Consider the following 23321-nt stretch of genomic DNA (forward strand, 5'->3'; position numbering starts at 1 on the left):
TCCACTGTCCTATAATGCATTACCCTGTCCTTTCTTTCTGCCTGCCTTCTGCCATTCCCTGGTGTTCCCGGTAGTGACCTAATATGTCTACTCTACCAATCCCTTCTTTGGCCTACCCTGCACTGACCCTGCCATATCGTTCCCCTAAGTGACCACACTCTGTCATGGACTATCGAGCCCTGTCCTGTCTTATCGTAACCTATCGTACCCTTCCCAACCCTACCCTACCGTTCCATGCTCTTTCATGCCTTGCCCTGTCTCTTTATCGAAACCTACCGCTCCTTACCCTACCCCACACTATCCAGCCCCACCCTGCCCTCGTGTGGTAACCTACCCTTGCGCCGTGATGTTGATTCTTGTGGAACCATCGGACGTACGCTGGCGGCTCCGGCAGGTCGTATAGGATGCAGGTGAGGTTGATCATGCTGCCCTTCTGCACGAACAGATCAGGGGCGCCAAGGATCTCACCTCGGGGCTCTCCGGGGAAGAGAGAAAGTTCAGCTGAGGTCAACAGATGTCAAAAGTTACACACACACACACACACACACACACACATATATATATATATATATATATATATATATATATATATATATATATATATATATATATATTGATGACGATATACGGTATATCTATCTACAGTATATTCTGGCATTCTACCTATCTATCAATATCCGCCAGCTACAAGTTTGTGGCTATAGTGTGGAATGTAATAATGGGTATAGGTCTCCAAATCTCCTCTCACCTTGAATGCTTTCTTGTTTCTGTGCTTTATTCATTTCTTATGCGTACATTTTTGCCATTCCTACTTCTTAGTCATTTTAGACGAAAATTTCTGTTTTCTAGTAGGAAATTAAAATAAACTCTTTGGAAAATAAACTGAAATCTTTTACCACGTTATTGGATTCGTGACATCACAACCCGTCATGGCCTCACTCCAGCTGCCCATGACCTGCTGTCTCTCTCATACCGGATCATTACACTAGCAGGATTTTTTCTCATTCTGTGGGTCAGCAGAAAGTAGTGATGTCTCTCTCTCTCTCTCTCTCTCTCTGCAGCACTCACCCAGCACCATGAGATACATGGGGAATGCCATGATAGGTTTGGTGCTGATTTGACACTCGTAGGTCCCCTGATCCCTGGGCTGGGCAGACTTGATCCGAAGCGTCCACTGGTTGGTTCCGTTGAGGTGGATCGCCTCGTAGCGCAGATCCGTCGTGTACGTATACCGACTCACCGTCAGGATCCGCAGGTCACGCCCTCGGATCCACGACACCTGTAGAAGGGAGACATTGTAAGTGCTATGTATGTACAGTTTCTAAAAACCTGGATGCTGACCCAGACGACTGGATGATGGACAAGAAGTTTGAACTATTTCCTGGTTATAGACACACTTAGGTTAATACCGCACGTTTTGTTAAGCAATCCCACATCCCTGAAGCCTTTGGATATTAGTGGTGTTAATATATTATGGAAGCAAACGTTTGTTTTCCTACAAAATAAATTAGTCAAAAGATTTCTTCTGGTAACTTGTATTTGTTCTCGAACTAATAAGAAACGCAAGGCTCTAATTTCCTTTTCTTCCTGCAAAGATCCACACAATATTTTGTCTTCGGTAACTAGGATGTTGCAGACAGTGCGGTTCATATATAAGGCATTTCATTTCAGTTCTTGTGTGTTGTTAGGATGGTTCAGTCTGCTGGTGTGGGTCATGCAGAAATTTCGACTGTTTCGTAAAATTACTAATCAACTATGCCTTCAATGGCCGTAAAAACTACTATCAAGCGTAGAACAGGCTTTGAGACGTAGAAAATGATGCAGGATAGAAAACGCTGATGCTGACTGAACACCATCCACAACACACGAGAACTAGGATGCGTTATATATGGACCACCCTCTATACTTATTACTCCTTTACTCCTGATTCCACTTGCCTAGTCCTTCCATAAATACAAATCTCGGTTATGACAGGATTGAGAAAAGCTGTGAGTTTACGTCGTGGCATTAAAAATATAGAGTTTTGTAGTGGTTCCGTGAAGAAAAAAAGATTTAAGTGTCGCAAGGGCTGGAGTGTGAGCGAGTGAGAGTTCTTGGTAAAAGGCTGCAGCCACGAGGTTGTTATATAATACTGTGCTGCTGCTGCTTCTGCTGCTGTTGTTGTTGCTGATGTTTCACCTCAACGTTTCCTCTTAAGATGATTTTTTTTTTTTGCGTTGCCTTTATTTCTACATTCTATTTCAGTTACACCATTTTTTTTAGGTACACATAAGGGTGGTGAATTAGTTGATGATGATGATGATAACGACGGTTTTATATACTTGTTCTCTTCTTGTGAACTCTCTTCTTCGAAGGAAAATTTCCTTGTCGTGGCCATGAAACATGTGCATCCCTGTAATTAGTGGAGCTATAATAGTCAAGAGCAACCATACAGGTTTGTTATTACGATACAGGCAAAAGGTGTTCACTTTCCATTAATCTCCTGAGTCGGGGAGTCGAAATAGCTTCTAAACCACTATGGTCAGGTCTTCGAAGTTATGGCCTCCAGTATCCAGCATCAATGGAGAAACTGGCCATGGCCAAAGCCACACACTCTCCAGAGCAAGGGGTGCTAAAAATATTTCGGTATCTTGACCTACCTCCTGTTGGAATCTAAACCTTGATACTTACAACGCCCAAATTCTTGTTACTTGGCTGCTCTTCTTGAAGAAGTGTGAGATGTTAAATGAGATATTGTAGACCTTAATGAGGCCAGACGACCTGGTGACTTATTTTCAATCCTACCTCACCTCAACTTGGAGATGACAATGATGACGATTTGTTTTCATTACTTCTGAATTCTAATGTCATCCTCCTTTTAAGTGGGAATAAAAGTGAGGATGAAGATGATGGTTGTGATGATGATGATTTAAACTTTGTCATAAAGTGCTGATTTGTTTTTATTCCTTGGTATATGTAGACGACTTCATAATGCTTAAGATAAACTTTTCGAAATGACAGAGCCACAGTGAATTCCTTCACTGCTAGAATGCCCTCTTAAACTGAATGAAATCGTCTGGTAACAACAAGTATATAATGCGTGTTTATTGTTTTCCTTCAACTTGGCTACTTTCGCCTTGTTTATTTCGTTGCTTTCATTTGGCGACTTCTGCTTGTTTGCATCTGTCACTTGCATCTGCAGATTCCGACGCCTTCACATTGTGACACAGATACACATGGTTGGCTACACTGCTCGTCTATACAACATTCTTCAACTCCCTTCCAGTCCCCTAAAAGGAAGATCGTGACTGAGGGAAAATAGAAACTGCAGCCTGCTATTCATTCAGTTCATGTGCAGATAAGCCTGGGTCATCAGTAAAGCTGCATAAAAAAGGAAAACGTATTGATTCAGCTGTAATCCTGCAGCAAGATAACTTCATAGATCACACAGGTCACTGATTTGAAAACCTTATATTTTTTCCACGGAATGTTACTTTTGTCACTCCAAGATGTGGTGAGGAAGAAGTGGTGCTACAGCATGATGATGTGGGCGTGTTGTGAGAAAACGGTATGAGTAAGCTTCATGAGAAGCTGAAATAGAAATAAAGGTATGAGGGATACATATAAGAGACAGCTATAAGATGGAGGGGATTGGGAGTGGTGGTGTGAGGGTGAGAGTGGTGATGTGAAGGTGTGGTGGCATACGAGTGTAATTGTGTAAAAGTGTGGTGGTGTGTGGGAGTGGATATGTGAGGGTGTGGTGGTTAACGGGTATGGTGATTGGAGGATGTGGTATGTGTGGCTGCGTGAGGATGTGGTTGCATGGTGTGATGGTGTAAGGGAATGGTGGCGTAAGAGAATGGTTGTGTGAGAGTGTGATTGTATGAAGGTGTGGTGGTGTGAGGGTGTGGTGGTGTGAGGATGTGTGATGTAAGGGTGTGGTGAAGATGTGATGGTGTGAGGGTGTGGTGGTGTGGTGGTGTGAGGATGTGTGGTGTAAGGATGCGGTGAAGATGTGGTGGTGTGAGGATGTGTGGTGAAGATGTGGTGGTGTGAGGGTGTGGTGGTGTGAGGGTGTGGTGGTGTGAGGGTGTGGTGGTGTGAGGATGTGGTGGTGGGAGGGAGTGAATGGTGGCGTAAGAGAATGGTTGTGTGAGGGTGTGATTGTATGAAGGTGTGGTGGTGTGAGGGTGTGGTGGTGTGAGGATGTGTGGTGTAAGGGTGTGGTGGCTAAGAATGTGGTGGTACACGGGTGTGGTGAAGATGTGGTGGTGTGAGAGTGTGGTGGTGGGAGGGAGTGAATGGTGGCCTAAGAGAATGGTTGTGTGAGAGTGTGATTGTATGAAGGTGTGGTGGTGTGAGGATGTGGTGGTGTGAGGATGTGTGGTGTAAGGGTGTTGTGGCTAAGAGTGTGGTGGTACAAGGGTGTGGTGGAGTGAAGATGAGGTGGTGTGAGGGTGTGGTGGTGTGAGGATGTGGTGGTGTGAGGGAGTGGTGGTATTTGTGGTGGTGTGATGGTGTGGTGGTGTGAGGATGTGGTGGTGTGAGGGAGTGGTGGTATGTGTGGTGGTGTGATGGTGTGGTGGTGCTATTGGTTGGTGGTGTGAGACTCGGGTGGTTATGGTGTGGTGGTGCTAGGGTGTGGTAGTGTGATGAAGTGGTGGTGTGATGGTGTGGTGGTGTTAGGATGTGGTGATGTGATGGTGTGCTGTGATGGTGTGGTGGTGCTAGGGTGTGGTGGTATGATGGTGTGGTGGTGTGAGGGTATGATGGTGTAGTATTACGTCACCTCTCTGGCAACGCGGATCCCGAGGGCGACTTAGCGACTGGCAGGGAAGTGGCCGAAGGAGGTAAGAGGAAGCAGGAGGTAGGAAGAAGACAGGTAGTAGGTATAAGTGGGAGGAGATTGAAGATATGAGGCAAGGATAGAGGGTAGGTGATCCGAGATAAAGGAAGACGATAGGGAGTTGGGAGGAGGTCAATAGAATAGGAAGTAAGTAGTGGACTGTAGCGAGGAGATAGATAGGGTGGAAAGAGGTAGAACTAAAGAGACACTAGGTATATACTCGTACAAAGGTATAAGATAAATTAAGAGATAAGGATTAGGGTTAGGAGGTTGGCAGTAGGTTGTAGGTATTGGAAGACTGAAGGTACAGCTGGCCGCACTCCCGCGAGGGCCACAGCGTTGTCAACGCTGGCCAAGATATTGACTCTGAAACACTAGTAGAGAGATGCGTTCGAAGCATCCACAGCCAGTAAGAGAGAGTCGTGCAGAGAGAGTTTGGGGGGGAGGAAGGGGGTTTGAGGAGAGTGGGGGGATACCTATGCACAAGAGGTGAGGGATGGCGTCTGAAACAGATGAGTGGAAGGCTGGAAGCTATATATAATAAAAATCTACAATACCTGGTAACAAATCACATATATTTTAATACCTTTATTGTCAAGTTATTACCGCTGTGAAAAGTGGCACAGTTAATGCTTGGAAACCATAAAGCATAATGCTATTGAATATAGCAAATGTGAATCCTTAATACTGCATGCGGTAATTGCTGACACCCCTAGCACACACCTCCGTATCCTCCTTATCAAGCGTTTCCTAACACCCGACAACAAACACCGCATTTAGGGATGCTGTATCACTCTTTTACCTTACTATTTTTTCTACATTCTGATTAATGATACTAAACGCTTAATGCTATAGTCAGATTTTGCTATGTAAAAATTTACATAGTACGAGATAGGCAAAGGGGCACGGACACGATGGCAACAGATGGTTGTTTGTAAAAATGAAATTATGGGCGTCTTGACCAATGAGGCTTTAAACAATTTGTGATCTCTCTCTCTCTCTCTCTCTCTCTCGCTCGCTCGCTCTCTCTCTCGCTCTCTCTCTCTCTATCTATCTCTCTATATATATATATATATATCTATATATATATATATATATATATATATATATATATATATATATATTTATATATTTAATCTGCTATCATGTGAAGGTCAGTGGGAGCCCTGATAACCACGATGCGATGGCGCAACGATGCGATTTTACACTGCTTGTTAGGTAACGCTAGATATGGGCGATGTTGATATGTGCCAGTGGTGTCAGCAGCTGCCACATTCCGGATGAAGTTACTTACATTTGTTACATGTGATTAATAAACAGCATTCTGATTCATTATTTTCAGGCAGTTTTTGTCTGTATTTTACAGCGTCCATTGCTTGGAAACGACAATAAAATAAAATACGATTAAAGTCTACAATTATGAATCTTGATCGGTTGTCTTTGTTTTGCAGTATAATATTTAAAGTTGATCTCTTTACTTTTCATGATGGCAAAAGTAACACCGAAAAAAAAAAATTCTTTTAATAAATATTACACTTTTCTGTCGCCTCAACAATCGTCATATCTCGCCTCTCGTGTACAGGCACCCACCTACCCACCTCAAACCCGCTCCCTCCCTCAGTCCTGTGAATGCTTCGATCAGAGCTCACTACTAATGATTCGCGGTTACTATCTCGGCCAGCGTTGCCAACACTAAGGTGGCCCTCGCAGGAGTGCGGCCAACTGTACATAGGTAGGTAGGATGTTGGAGGGAAAGAGGTAGAGGGTTGAAGACAAGAGGCAGAAGGTATGTAGAAATTAGGAGGAATAGGGGAAGGAAATAGAACTGGAGATAAGATAGACGAAAGAGATGAGAATAGGCAGTAACGAACTGCGAGATAGTACATAGTGTTAGGAGGGAAAGAGGAAGCTGTGTCAGGACTCCATATTATAATTATAAATCATAATAGATAGCATGATGAATAGATAGAGAGATAGACAGATAGAAGCAGCAAGTCAGGGGATGAGATAAGTAGCGTGTCAGCAAGAATCGAGCAATGGTAAACATGCTTACACACTCTAACTCAAGGAATGCTTGATAGGCACACGACAGCACCTAGTGACCATACACACACATACACACATACTCACACACAGGCTTCTAGAAACTTCACATCAGTGTATCCACATGACACGACCCCTGCGAAAATAGGCATTTAGGAAGCAGAGCTCAGAAGGAGACAGGCCATAGAACCAACAGGTAGTAGGGAGAAGGAGCCTAGCAACATGGGCGAGAGGGTGGGAGAGAGAGAGAGAGCGAGACAGGAGGTAGCTCGCAGGACTCTACTTTACAGTATACTTCACTTGTGTGTGAGAGACTTTGTTAATATTTCCAAGACAAATAAAAATAGTCCCATACTATTCTTTACCTCTCCCTTCATTGCATGACAAAAGGGAACGAAGATTATCTACTTACAAAACTACTCATGTATAACAACCGCTCGTCCACGAGTCTAATATATGTATAACTGATCTACGAAACTTCCCTACAAGTTTTTACAAATTATATTGTAAGATATGGTAGCAGCGAACGTACGAACCTCGTCTACGAATCTACAGTGAATTTCTACAAAAGCAGGCAAGACTCTAACCAAGATTAGCTTCAGTTCTACAGTGAATTCCTACAAAATACAAGCTACAAGGCTACGAGTCTACAAGCCTACAAGTCTACAAGCCTACGAGCATACAAGCCTACGAGTCTGCGAGTCTACAAGCCTACGAGCCTACGAGTCTACAAGCCTATGAGTCTACGAGTGTACAGTTGATTCTGCATTATCAAGATTGAAAACAAAAAATACCTCTTACAACCAACAACTCACAACCAGCTCCTGACAGTAATCTCTCCAACCCACCCCCCCTCCGTCTGCCTGATCATCACTTTGATTTAGAGGTGAAGAGGTCACACGACACCTTGCCAGTAGTTTAATAAAATACTGATACAAACAATCTTGCAATTTCTAACGAGTCGTCTGTATAATCTTCTACACTCACCTACGAGTAGCGGCAGTCTTCATCCCACAACGAGTAAATCACAAGAGGAAAGGACCGGGAATACATCGAGAAAAAACAAAATAAAACAAACAAATGAAGAGTGAGACACGACTCACAACTCACAACCATCTGACTTCACCCTCCTTTCTCTCCTACCGTACCCCAACCTCCACCGTTGATGCAGGAGTGAAGAGGTCAAGACAACGAAGCAAATACCAAGCCCATATTCACAACTCATCTTACTCATTCATCTTCACTCAAGTTACTCATCGCTACTCTGTTACACACCACAGCTACCAGTGTGGGAAGTCGACGTCACCATACGTGTTTGCTGAGACGACAACACGTCAATCAACCCGTGAAGGACAACGCTATCACCACATGCAACACCACGCACACCATTCCCACCACAGTAAAAATTAGTTAGTTACATAGTTACTTCATTTATACGATACACAGTGATAGACAACACATTTTGCACAAACATATAAAACCTGATGTATAATTACAACTTAAATACATATACCTACTTCAGTTATCTTCATAATTCAATCATTAAATACTTGCACCAACAATAAATATTCTACACTGTACATATTCATTCATTTATTATAGCATTTATTTACTGCCAACGAGTGTTACCATTTATACCTACATAATATACGTGTTTCATACATACAGCTATACATTATTACATCTACAAAGTAATAAAGAAAATATACCATGACAGTTACTCAGTAAGCGATTAAAAGAACCGTATTAAACATTTATTAATGAAAGCTACCTAGTGGAAACAGATAAATTAAGTTACAAGGAAAACCAGAAAAAAAAAAAATGGCCAACACAAATGACGTTAGCAAGAATGAACATCTTCAACACAATCGTGAAGACAAAGATTTCCACACAGTGCTGACACACATATTACCCACGATAGGTACAAGTGAACAAAAGTCAGTGTATATAGTTAATACTGTATATGGTGTATATAGCCTATATTTTTTATATAAAATAACAAAATATGGGGCTATATAATATCATTTTCAGTAATATCTGTGCAATATAAACTAAACCTTAAAAAAGGGTCCCAAGGGAATTAGCCAGCAATTATGCAACCTCGAACAACACCGAAAAAGCGTAGACAAACGAGGAAAAACAAACTATAGAAAATCAACACGTACAAAAAAAAAAAAAAAAGTACAGTAAGATCACATAACAAACAAATGAAAGTAGGTGTAAGTGTTACTACAAATGCCAAAATACCACATAAACTACAAACAAAAAAGCAAATTGTTGTCTCCACAAGCTAGTGGCATGGCACATCATCATTATCATCGACCGCAGCATGACCGGATTCGATGTCAGGACTGCAATTATTACAATTATGTAACTACAAACGATATGTAACAATTATCTAACGACAAACGATTGCATTATGTTACACTTGCTACAATTATGTAACTACAAACAATATGTAACAATTACGTAACGACAAACGATTGCATTATGTTACATTTGCGACAATTATGTAACTACAAACAATATGTAACAATTATGTAACAGTTGCATTAACAAAATGTAACTTTTATGTAACTTCAACTACAATTATAAGGTCAACACAATTATGCATTACTCCAATATTATGTAACAATTCATACAATGTTACAATTATTACTACAGTGTTACTACAATATTATGTAACAAGTTATACAATGTTACAATTATTACTACAATGTTACTACAATATTATGTAACAAGTCATACAATTTTACCACAATTCTGTATTACCAGAATCATCATACAAGTTAGGTGAAATATTAGACATTACTAAAGGGACAACTCCATATGTAATGTAATGACCTATCAGTATTACCATTGCACAATTATATGTGTATGTCTGTTATACATACACATCTTACAAAATGTCATACAATAACCAATTTAATCATATTGTATTTGTTCAATTATGTATACAACTTGTTTAACATATAATATTACTGAACCATTACTATATTAACATGAATATTATATGTATACAATATTATAATCAATATTATGTACTAATAGATTAGCATATGTTAATGATGACTGCTGTTGGGGGACCTCCACCTACGTGACCGAGTGATGTCAGGACTCCATATTATAATTACAAATCATAATAGATAGCATGATGAATAGATAGATAGACAGATAGAAGCAGCAAGTCAGGGGATGAGATAGGTAGTGTGTCAGCAAGAATCGAGCAATGGTAAACATGCTTACACACTCTAACTCAAGGAATGCTTGACAGGCACACGACAGCGCCTCGTGACCATACACACACATACACACATACTCACACACAGGCTTCTAGAAACTTCACATCAGTATATTCCACGTGACATGACCCCTGCTAAAATAGGAATTTAGGAAGCAGAGCTCAGAAAGAGATAGGCCATAGAACCGACAAGTAGTAGGGAGAAGGAGCCTAGCAACATGGGTGAGAGGGTGGAAGAGAGAGAGAGAGAGAGAGAGAGACAGAGAGAGGAGGTAGCTCACGGGACTCTATACTTCACTCGTGTGTGAGAAACCTTGTTAATATCTCCAAGACAAATAAAAATAGTCCCATACTATTCTTTACCTCTCCTGTCATTGCATGACAAAAGGGAACGAAGATTATCTACTTACAAAACTACTCACGTATAACAACCGCTCGTCCACGAGTCTAATATATGTATAACTGATCTACAAAACAAACTACAAGAAGCTTACAAAATTTCTGTAAGAGCTGTTGGATGGTAGGTACTGTAGGGTGCAAGGAAGGAGGAGACAAAAGCAACAAGAGGAAATGAATACCCAGGAAGGAGGAATGAATGAAGCAAGACAGCATGAGGAAGGGAAAAACAGGAAGACAGAAGAATAAGCACCAGGAAAAGATGAGAATAGGAGGTAAGAGGCAAGAGGTCATGTCATTCAGGTCATGTAAAATCATGTCAGGTCACCTGCGACACAACCAACAATCGCGGTCACAGCAAGGACTTTAACACTGATGTATCTCAACCACTTCTCCCCGGCAAACGCATGTCTTCCCCGCTATGTCACCACGTTCTATAACACTCCATCCATCCATTTATCTATCAGTCTACCTATCTATCTGTCTATCTATTTATCTGCTTGTCTGTCTAGTGATCGCCTTTAACATGAACGCATCCCACCCATCTCTATGAGTCCCTCGTTTTATCAAAGGGTTCTATTACATTCTGTCATTCTGACTGCCTAGCTGTTTTTATCAACCTGTTTATTTATATATATACCCTCCTGTTAAATTTAGAGCTACCGTGGCTTGACGGTTACGTATTCACCTCGTGATGCGTGTGTCCCGAGTCTGGGATTCGATTCTACACCATGTCAGGCATTTCCAATGAGTGCTGATGGTATGTCCTTCCATATGTTTGATTTTGCTCGCACTCTGCCGATTCTGACCATGACATAAACCGACTCTGACACACATGCATCATTCTTCCAAAAGACTTTCTCCTCCAATTCCACCTTAGACGATTCCGGTGCTGTTCCTCCATCACTTCCCCCCTCTGACTTTCTCATGGTTGATATTAAAATTTCCTTTCTGGTCATTCTATAGCGGCTGCTGTAGACAACCACTGTTCTTCTCCTAAAACTATCAATAGTAGTGTTCATCAGGGTTCTGACCTATCATCAACACTCTTCTTTCTATTGGTCAATGATCTAAGCTGTACATCTAACCCTATCCACTCATACGCTGATGACTCCACCCTTCACCTTTCCATTTGCTTCCCATAGCATCCATCTCTGCAGATACTTCAAAAAACAAGAGATGAGGCTATGGCATACCTAATGTCTGATTTGGCCTATATCATTGATTGCAGAAAAAGTATTCTTGTTGTTCTAAATGCGTCAAAAACTCAGTTCTTACATCTTTCAACTCATCAAAGTCTTCCACAGGAGTATCCTTTCATTTTCAACAACATCCAACTTAATCCTGCATCATCTCTAAGCACACTTAGGGTTTCATCCTCTCAGGATATGTCTTATAAAGATCATATTGCCTTGCTTTTAAAATCTGTTTCCAAGAGATAAGGTGTGCTAAGCTGACCCAGTGCCTTTTTACCCTAGCACAATTGTTGACTCTTACACTGGTATTAATCGACCCTGTGTAGAGTACAATTCTCATGTGTGCGGAGGCTCCCCACATACAGCTCCTCTCAACAAGGCGAAATCAAAGGCTTTTCGTCTCATTAACTCTCCTCCCCTTACTGACTCTGTTTAACCTTTGTCTCTTCGTCACACTTTTACATCTTTATCTCTTTTCTCTTGCTACTTCAATGGTCACTCCTCCTCTGCGTGTCTGCTTGCATCTCTCCATCACTTCGGCAGGTGAGTGGGACCCGTCTGGCAACAAATTTTCATCCCTTTTCAGTCCAACTCTCTAATGCAAGAGTTAACCATTATTCCCCAGTCCTTCATGTATGCAATAGGTCAGCTCTGAAACTGTCTCCCTTTATCCTTATTTCCTTCTGTCTATGACCTCCAATCTTTCAAACGCAATGTGTCCAGGCATCTCGAAATGAACGGATCTTGAATTTTCTTATGTCTCTTATCTTTTTTTTTTTTTTTTTCAAGAACGATCTTACAGACTTCTGACCCGTTGTTCCTTCTACCATGCATAAAAAAAAAAAAAGCCACCCCCTCCCCATTGGTACCCCACCAACATGGGGAAGGGTCATCACACACTGTCAAAACCACATAAATTCGCAATCATCACATTACTACACCTGACATAAACCTAACATTGTCACATTACACACTGCATCACACACTACTGCAACTCACATTGCCACATCACATATTGTCATACCTCACACTGCTACGCCACACACTGCCACATCTCACATGATATATAGTGCCACAGATTACACTAAAATCAAGCAGTGCCACACCTCGCAATGCTACATAACATCACACCTAACATTACCACATCTTACATATAACTTACAATGGTACATCAAACAAAAACACCGGACCTAACAATACTAAACAATGCATTGGCAACACACACACACACACACACACACACACACACACACACACACACACACACACACACACACACACACACTGTCACATCTCTTAGTTACGTTTCATACTGCCCCACCTCCCGTCTCGACTACAGAGACTTTTCGAAAAAAGCGTCATGACAAGTCCAGTGTCTGTTGTACTTCCAGCTTTAAGCTAAAGCCTTCTTCAGATGTTGTTCCCCATTTGCCCCTCCCCTGCATCCACTCCCAGGCAATATCTACTCCTGTTTTCAGTATGGGCGTCCAGAAATCAGAAAAGAAACAACTAGGAGGAACTTAAAACTTTCTAGTTCCAAATCCAAATGGAATTCCTCCAATAGTTTTGAAATAGTGTTCCCCAGAACCTGCTCCTTTTCTAGCCAGATTATTCAGACTAGACTTACGTACTTTTTAATTCCCTAGTTCATGGAAAGATTATAACGTCAACTCAGTTCCGAAGAATGGACGTTCCTCTGATCCTTCTGATTACACACTAATAACAACCAGTATCACAGCCTATCTTGGTAAAGTATTTGAGGTTGCCGTGAAGAGCTCATCGTTAAACATCTTGAATCCACCAACTTACAGTACTTAGTGACAGAGGGTATGGTTTTCGCCCAGAAAGATCCACTGTTGATATACTGAGTCTCGTTACTTATGCAATTCATTAGTCAACTGACGAGCAACCCATGCAGTAGCCCTTGATATTTCTAAAGCTTTTGACAGTGTGCCACCGTTCCCTGGTATCAAAACTCCACTGCTACTGCCCATCATCTTTTCCCCCACTGATTTCCTTATATCTCGGCCACAGAAAGATAAGAGTAAAGGTATATGATGTACTGTACATTGCAATTTCCACTCAATTATCGTCAGCATGCTGCAAGCTTCAGTATTGGTTCGAGCCCTGTTTCTCATTCATATTAATGATCTCTTGTCTGCCACCAATAATATCATTTACTCATGTGCAGATGATTCAGTGCTTTATAGTTTCTTTACACTTTAAAGATTTATTCAGCACGTTCCACCTCAAAAGCATCTCATATCTTATTGTCGTTGCGAAACGATGTAAATAACATGTAGGAGAATGTTAAGGTGTTGTATACAATATAAGTAGATACAAAAGAAGTACTACGGACTTTTCTATGCAGCTTGTTACATAGCCTATGATTTCATCATCCTTTGTGTAATTCTAACGTACAGTATGCTGCATGTTTGATCACGAGCGTGTTCTACCTCACTCCCCCCCCCTCCTCCCTTATAGTAGGGTAAGTCGTTCTTTCTGTTGTTCACAGCAGGAGTGTCAACTCTTTGTCCCCTCTGGCTTCATTTGCGCGTCCTTCTTACAAGTTGTATCAAGCTCTGCCGGCCCCTATATAATGAGCTCAGTCTCTGCATTATGGCCACTTAGATCTACTCCTCATTTTGTTCACATCTCTGTCCTCCCCTGTACAGTTGTTATTATTGTGAGTGCTCAGGAAGTCTCCAACCATCTAGCAGCTGTGTAATTTGAGTATAACTGTTACTGCATTTTTTCTTGTACTGTGTAGCGTAGGGTGTTGATTCTTAGGCCTAGTAAGGTTTTTGTGATTCATGTGTTTTGGGTGTCAGCCCTTATTAATAATATTTTGTATCTGTAATAATATATCTTGCATTCACTGAGTATTTTCTGGTATTGTCATTTTATCAGGGCTGACTTAGATAAATTTACTCTTGCTAATTTCGTGTTAATAGAAGCTATTGCAGTTAACCATATATTTAACCTGTTTTTTGCCATTACATTATCCTTATGAGTCCTGAATGTTTTGTTGTTAGTTTGAGCATTAAACTTTAACTTGTAATTTTTCCTAACTCTTGTTTTGAACCTGGAACTTTACGGGACAGTAGTGATTTTTAGTATTCTCACTTAAAGTGTACATTATCTTTCTCTGTTCCGTAACAAGCTTAGGACATGATCCTAAGGACACACCAATGGGAGTCTCTTAATGGAATTTTTAAGGAAATTCCAGATGATCCAAGAGAGAAGTAATATAATTTTGAAGAAAACACATCAGGTCACCAGGCCGGAGTATTGCTTCCAGTAGAGAAGTTTAATATATGTCGAACCATATGGAGAATGAGTTCCATGCAGTTTCATATTAGATAGACCTGAAACATCTGGTATACATTGCTCAGCCTGTGATCGAATGACCCCTACAGACTTCTGACTGGATACTGACTTCTGACTACCAGCTGCCTACTGACCACTGACTGCTATTGACTGCTTAGTGACTACTGACTTACGGCCTACTGACACTACTGACTACTGACGGTCTACTAACTGAAAACTGGCTACTGACTGCCTACTGTCTATTGATGCCTGCTAAGTTTTGACATCCTAATGAGTACTGACACCCTACTAGCTGGTGACAGCCTACTGACTGCTGACCGACTGCTGACTATTGACTGACTACTGACTCTTGATTGCCTATTGATTACTGAATGTCTACTAATTCCCAACTGACCACTGACTGCCTACTGACAGTTTACTGACTGTTGAGTACCTACTGTATACTGACTAATGACTGCCTACTGACTGTCTTCTGACTATTGGCTGCCTACTGACTCCCCGCTGACTCTTACTGCCTGCTGACTCCCTACTGACTATTACTGTTTACTGGTTATTGACCCCCTAGTGACTGACAAATGACTTCCTGCTGACTATTGACTGTCTTCTGACTATTTACTTTCTGTTGACTACTGACTGTCTTCTGACTGTTGACTTTCTGTTGACTATTGACTGTCTTCTGACTGTTGACTATTGACTGTCTTCTGACTGTTGACTATTGACTGTCTTCTGACTGTTGACTTCCTGCTGATTATTGACTGTCTTCTGACTATTGACTGTCTTCTGACTATTGACTTTATGCTGACTATTGACTGTCTTCTGACTATTGACTTCCTACTGACTGACAACTGACTCCGAACAGACGATTGACTGCCTACTGACTATTATCTTCCAACTGACTGAGAAATGACTCCAAACTGACTACTGACTGCCTACTGGTTATTGCCTGCCTGTTGACTGAGAACTGACTTCCTGCTGACTATTGACTGTCTTCTGACTATTACTGCCTACTGACTACTGACTCCCTACTAACTATTAACTGTCTCCTGACGACTGACTTGCTACTGACTGACAACTGACTCCCTTCTGACTACTGACTACTGACTGTCTACTGGCTGTTAACTGCCTACTGATTCTTGACTACGTACTGGTTGTTTACTGTTTATTGACTGGCTACTGACTCTTGACTGCCTTCTGAATGTTGACTGCCTACTGTCTCTTGACTTCCTATTGACTGCTTGCCTCTTTTTGAATGCCTTTTGGCTACTGACTGCCTATTGACTGCCTATTGACTACTGACTGCCTAATGACTATTGACTACCTATTGACTACTGACTGCCTAATGACTATTGACTACCTATTGACTACTGATTGCCTAATGACTATTGACTGCCTATTGACTACTGATTGCCTAATGATTATTGACTACTGATTGCCTAATGACTATTGACTACCTATTAACAACTGATTGCCTAATGATTGTTGACTGCCTATTGATTACTGATTGCCTAATGACTATTGACTGCCTCTTGACTACTGACTGCCTAATGACTGTTGACTACCTATTGACTACTGATTGCCTAATGACTATTGACTACCTATTGACAACTGACTGCCTAATGACTGTTGACTGCCTATTGACTACTGATTGCCTAATGACTATTGACTGCCTCTTGACTACTGACTGCCTAATGACTATTGACTATCTATTGACTACTGATTGCCTAATAACTGTTGACTGCCTATTGACTACTGATTGCCTAATGACTATTGACTGCCTATTGACTACAGACTGCTTTGTGACTCTCGACTGCCGGCAGACTGGTTACTGTTTAATGATTACCTACCGTGACTGCCTACTGACTTCTGACTACCTACAAATTGCTTACTGCTTATGGCTGCATCCTGACTAATACCTACCTGCTGATTACTGCTTCCCTAATGACTCTCAACTGCCTATAGGCTTCTTACTACTTGTTGTCTGCCTACAGCCTATTGACTGGCTACAAGATTTCTTAGTCTATTATAGTGATGCAAAGGTATGCGCTCTACTGACTGCCTACTGACTGTCTCTCCAGGTGAATTATGGGGGCATCTCAGTGACCTGTTTAAAAGGACGCAAGATCAATCAAGGCTGGGGCAGGGAAGTGACGTGATTTGAGGTTCATTAAATCCGTCTTAGTGATCTTCCACAAGACCCAGGGACATGTCATAAAAATACCCTCCACTGATACAACAGCTACAGTCCTGAAAGGGACAGAGCTGCCATGTAGTCAATATGGACGGAGGATATTTGTGTCAAAGTAGTGCTAGGTCTTAGGATGGACCGTGCAGTTATTTATTTATGGTGTGCACACACACACACACACACACACACACACACACCAGCTGCCGTACAGCAGCACAAAAGAACATACAGCGGCACTACATCAGCCGTCAGTACTCCTCTTACAGGTCTGTGGAATGGGGAAAAAAAAAAAAAAAGAGAGAATATGAACCTTGAATATTATTGATTAGTTTAGCAAGATGTCAGTAGATTAAGACAGTACTGAGGTGCCATAGAGGAGCTTGTCATCGCAGCTCTACGTACAGTATATTTATGTTTAGTTAATTATGCAGTAAGGTCACGGCAGTCCTCTCTCTCTCTCTCTCTCTCTCTCTCTCTCTCTCAATACATAAACATCCACCAATTACAAAAATCGCCCTTACATCAGCTAAGCATATGACGTTACAATTTTCACATTTTCTCAGGCAAAAAGTGATCAAAGGGTCATCTAATCTCGTCACAAACACGCGCATTTCAAGATCAAGAAAAATCAAAATGGCTTCTCTTGTATTACTTGCTGAGGGATGTAGAGAAGAAAATGATATTTTCTAAGTGTTAGGCTTTTTTGGCTGAAGGAGACAGACGCCTTCACGTGGTAGCACTGATATAATCGAGTGACTCTATTGCTTGTTTAGACAAAATCCCTCCCTGTCCCACGAGAGGAGGGTGGTGAACTACAGAGGAGCAGCTCATGCAGGGTTCACGTTTCAGATGACCCAACAGCAACAACAACAACAACACCACCACCAACAACAACATCTAGGTATTTCAGCATGGCACAGTATCTTTGTTCATCAGCGATGGCTGGGCACACTGTACTGGAGGGAAGCCTTTTTTAATTAACTCGCCCCGTGCCAGTGCCATTTTAAAACGGCATTATGCAATTGAGCGGTCAGTGCCAGTGCCATTTTAAAACGTATATATATATTTTTTTAAATCGTGGAGAGTGCAATTTTCAAACTAGGCGCGCAAAAATTGATGAGGATGTACATGAACTCTTCCACCACCTTGCCTCAGGTGTTCAGGCCTATACACCCACGCACTGAGTCACTGTCCTCGCTCAGCCTCGTTCTGCTCGTACCACTCATACTGTACAGGGTGTTCCAACACCTTAGCCCCCCCCTGCCCAGCTTAAATTAAAAAAGGTAGAAAGGAAACAAATATATGACAGAATAGCTGTATTAATTGCCAACACATGTGCACACTTGTAAGAATTTATATTAATATTTGGTGTGCCCACCGGCTGCCGCTTGAACTGCTTCCAATCGTGCCGGGTAAGATTCCAGGAGTGACACAAACAACTCGCGGTCGAACTCCATTTCTTCGAGGACATTGGCCACAGTAAGCAGGGGGTCTTCCCCGGCGTTCTGGAGACGTTGTTCAACCCTGTCCTTAAGTATTGCTCCCAAATGTTCACAGGCGTTGAGGTCAGGCGATGCTCCAGGCCACTCATCATTTCCGAAAAAATCAACTTTGTTTGCCTTCAGAAGATTTTGCGTTGCCAGAGCACTCATGCACGGAGCTCGATCGTGCAGAAATGTAGTTTCCTTGATGCTAAGGACATTTTCTGAGCTTTTTAGGAATGGAATGACATGTTGAGTCAACACAATGTCTCGGAAGTATCTTCCATTCCATAATTGTCCTTGTTCTTTGACGACCCACATCAACCTTTTCGCCGTGAACATCAAAAATATACCAACACATCGTTCAGATTTTGATCTCTCTCGAATCTTCAGTTCTTGCGGAATGTCATCAGTGTTAAGAGCCCAAATTCTGTCGTTCTGAAAGTTGGGACGACGAACCTCATAAATAAAAAATTCATCTGAAGGAGCCAAGAAAAGGAAATCATCTGTTGTCCACTCGCTCAAAAACTCACAAAACCACATGCGATCCTCCACATTTTCCTGCGACAGTTTTGGCGCTGGAACCTGATGAAAAGCCATGGCACCAATGGAGTGAAGAAACCTGTGGATGCTTGCAAGACTCTTTTTCTTCCCTCGAATCCGTTCAATCTCCTTTTGAAGCCCACGGATACTTTTTTTCTCTCTAGCAAGCGACTCGGTGATGATTTCCTTGCTTTCCTGAGACAAGCTTTCTGCCACTTGAGCAGGCCGGCTGTCCATCTCGCAGTCAAATGGATCACGATTCCAATTACGTTTGACAAAGTCTTCAGATCTCTTCAAGTATCTGGCAACCCAGGATCGGGATATGGTTCCTGCCGGCTGATCTTTGGCGATGCGAAAAGTGATGGCCATAATGCGGCATATCCACCTCAATTTCTCTGAATCATTCACCAAAGACATGTTTCACAAAATCTGTAATAAAAAGAGAAATCAATCTATCTATCTATTGCCAGACGCCTCAATCCCGTTTGGGATGGCCACAAACAAATCGCCTCCAAGTCGCCCTGTCCCCCGCCATTTCACTCCCCTGCTCCCAACTCACACCCCCCTCTCTCATATACCTCTCCACCCCATCTCTCCATCTCATCCTCGGCCTCCCCCTCCCTCTTTCCTCCTCCACCTCACTCACATACACTCTCTTCGTCAGTCTTTCACCCTCCATCCTCTCCACATGGCCAAACCACCATAAAATTTGGTATTTGAATAAGCAATTAAATGTACTTTCCTACTGTATTAGTGATTTTAGTTAGCGACGACCCAGTTATGCTGTGCACGGGGGGGGGCTAAGGTGTTGGAACACCCTGTACAGTCATGTCTCACCGCAGTCTCTCTGATAATGAGATTCAGGAGCTCCTGAAGGTGCCCTACACTGGGGAAAGCGATGTTAACGATGACAAGCAAGATAAGGATTATGTGCAACTGGAAGATGAAAGTACTAGTGAGGAGGAATTACCCACACCAAGGAAATCCAGGTATGCTGGGTATGCTAGTACCCGAGGGATGAGGCCATCAGCACGTAGTTGCCAAGCCCTACGTGATGATGATGAGGATTCAGAGGAGGAAAGTGAGGCTTCTGGTATTCCTGGGTGGCTGGGGAAGCCGAGGATTTCCCCAGGTGGGGTTGGAAGTGTTAGGAGGAAGAGAGGGAGATTTGGGAATATTCCACTGGCTGGGGACGCGGGTGAGTCATCTCGCCCGTGCTATCCCTCACACCCACATGACCCAGCCTGACCTAGCACCTCAGGGCAAAGTGTTCCCCCATTCCCCGCACCCAGCACATCCACAGAAAATGTTCTCCAATTCCCCACACTCAGCACATCTCGTGAAAGTGTTCCTTCTTTTGCTACAGTTCCCAGCACATCGAGGGAAACTGTTCCCCTATCCCCCACACTTCCCAGCACCTCCAGTGAGACTTATCGCTCCTTCCCCACACTTCCCCACGGCCCTTGGATGAGGGAGGTGATTATGGTGATGAGGAGGAACTGACATGGGAGTGAGAGGATGAGAGTGACTTTGTTCCAGAAATACACCCGCTCACATATGAGCATGTTGCTGGGTGTACTGTACCTGAACTAACCCCAACTTCAAGTAGGCTGGATTTCTTCAGAAATTTCTTTACTGTGGACTTTGTTTTGAGAATTGTAGCCCTTACAAACGACTTTGCTACCTTTGAGCGTGCAGGGGCAACATAGATGCCACATAGCCGGTTATTTGAGGTGGACATGAGCCTAAATGAGATGTATGTGTTCCTAGGGCTGGTACTTTTGATGGGGATTTTGAAAAAGAACCAGCTCTCCTCCTACTGGACCGTAGATCCACTGATGGAAACACCTATCTTTGGGAAAGTAATGGGGAGGAATCAGTTCCAATACATCCTGAGCCGACTGCACTTCTTTGACCAATTTGACCCTGCAAATGCAAACAACATGGACAGGATGAGGAGGATACGTGTGGTTTTCGGTCACCTATGTAAGAAGTTTCGTACCTCCTTTTCTCCCTGCAGAGACCTCGTCATAGACGAAAGTCTTGCGCTATGGAGAGGTAATATTGCCTTCAGGCAATATATCCCCAGCAAAAGGCACAGATTTAGTTTCCAAATCTTCATGATGTGCGATTGTAAGACTGGCTATCTGCAGGACATAGTCCTGTACACAGGTGTTCAGATGGACATCGTCGAAGATCGAACCTTGGGACTGTCTGGGGCTGTGGTGAAGACAATGATCGATGACTACCTTCATTGTGGGCACATCCTGTACCTGGACAACTGGTACACAAGCCCCCTTCTGGCCAGGTACCTTCACCTTCAGGAGACAGGTCTGTGTGGCACTGTGAAAAAGAGCCGCAAACACATGGTGAAAGTGGGGAGAAAGCTGCAAAGGAGTGAAGTTGTATTTTACAAGGTTAATAACATCCTTGCAACAGCCTGGTATCACAACAGAGAATTCTTCCTCCTCTCGTCTGTACACATGCCACTCGTACACTGCACCGACTGCATCGACTACAGGACAGAAAGGCGGCGCCACGTCTAGAAACCAGAACCTGTCCTGGCCTACAATATGAAAATGCGACAGGTAGATCAGTCAGACGCAATGATTTCCAGCATCGATTGTGCCAGGTCTATGATGAAGTGATACAAGAAACTATTCTTCCACCTCCTCGACATCACAGTCCTAAATGCTCATCTGATCCACGCTCAGGTAACCAGCGTAAAGCAGATGTTTGAGGGCTATATTCGTGAGCTGGTGCAGGAAATACTGGGGGAATATTCAGAGGATAGAACTGCCGCTCGCCACCGCCACACTGCTGCAACACCTATCCGCCTCACCGGTTGCCACTTCCCCACGATCATCCCTCCCACTGAGACTCGTCAGAGTCTGCAGCAAAGGTGTCATGTGTGCGCAAATAACACCTCAAGGCTGCATACTCAGCGGAAGGACTCTAGGTATATGTGTACACAATGTAACCTTGGTCTGTGCATCTATCCTTACTTTGAGGAGTACTACACTCTTCAGAACTATTGAGTAAGACAGTGCAAGACTATTGTAAATATTTTCTCATAAGTGTGATGACTGTATGTAGTGACGTAATGTTGTTATGGTAAGTGTAAGACGATGTATTCCACAGTGAGACACTCAGAAATACTCTTACAGTGTCTGTGTATGCTGAAGTCATGTTGTAAATAATTTACCGTAAGTGCAAGTGCAGTACATAGTGAAGTAAAGTTGTACATAAGTTACTATAAATGTAAGACGAAGGATGCACAGCGAGAGAGATACGTGACAGGTGACAGGTGTTGCAGTACTAAGTGATTTTTATGGGAAAAAAAGATGTTTTATGTATGAAATCCAGTGAAAAATAAAAAACATTTTATGTATATGAAGCGAACTGAAAAGTGTAAAAAACATTCCTAGACCTTCCCAGTGTAAATTTGGCCAGAATACCTGAGTTTACCTTCATAGAAAACGAGATTTTCTCTCGCCTTCGCTGCAGTTTTTCTGGGAAACCACACCTGAGGGGGGAACCGGGGACTTCCAGAAAACGCACTTATAGCCTGTGGTGAGTCTTTTAATGGTCATATTCGTTTTTTTCACATCAAAATCTATCATTTTAACCTAAAAAAAAAAAAAAATCGAAAACTGGCCAGCACTGGCGTGCCATTTTATATCTGGGGTGTCCAGCACACGGCGGGTTAAGGACAAATTTTGCAAAAAATTCAAGGTTATTTTCATAGTAAAAGTGACATATTATATTTTAAAAATTCTGCCAAGTCTTTAAGTTAAAGACTTTCGTTGTTACACCTAATTTGGCATTTAGTACAAATTTTTATAATGGCTATATTATGGCTGTGGTCCCGAATACCAGTAATTTGCCCTCTTTCAGATTTAGTGATTATATTGAGGTTCTATATTACAAAGACATTATTTTTTCTTAAGTTCATTTTGGATGCTAAAAAGGTAAGTTTCTTTAATCCCATTGTAAGATAACCTTATCTAACCTATCATAACTTGACCATTAGAACACAACATGAATTAACTAAACATTGTCTAACCTAATGCAACCTAAC

The 23321-nt window shown here is 42.3% G+C and overlaps 1 protein-coding gene across 1 annotated transcript in view; it reads right to left on the reverse strand.

The window, feature by feature from the left end:
• LOC145408495 (zwei Ig domain protein zig-8-like) overlaps positions 1 to 23321 on the reverse strand; it is a 106984-nt gene that overhangs the window by 24170 nt on the left and 59493 nt on the right. The window contains exons 3-4 of the mRNA XM_080279228.1: positions 1069 to 1279; positions 335 to 477 (exon numbers count right to left, since the gene is read on the reverse strand). Of these exons, the coding sequence (XP_080135354.1) occupies positions 335 to 477; positions 1069 to 1279 (354 nt within the window). The remainder of the gene's footprint in view (positions 1 to 334; positions 478 to 1068; positions 1280 to 23321) is intronic.

Source organism: Coenobita brevimanus, chromosome 77, assembly GCF_032717465.1.
Source record: "Coenobita brevimanus isolate Jiangsu-jjx chromosome 77, ASM3271746v2, whole genome shotgun sequence".
Lineage (NCBI taxonomy): Eukaryota > Metazoa > Arthropoda > Malacostraca > Decapoda > Coenobitidae > Coenobita > Coenobita brevimanus.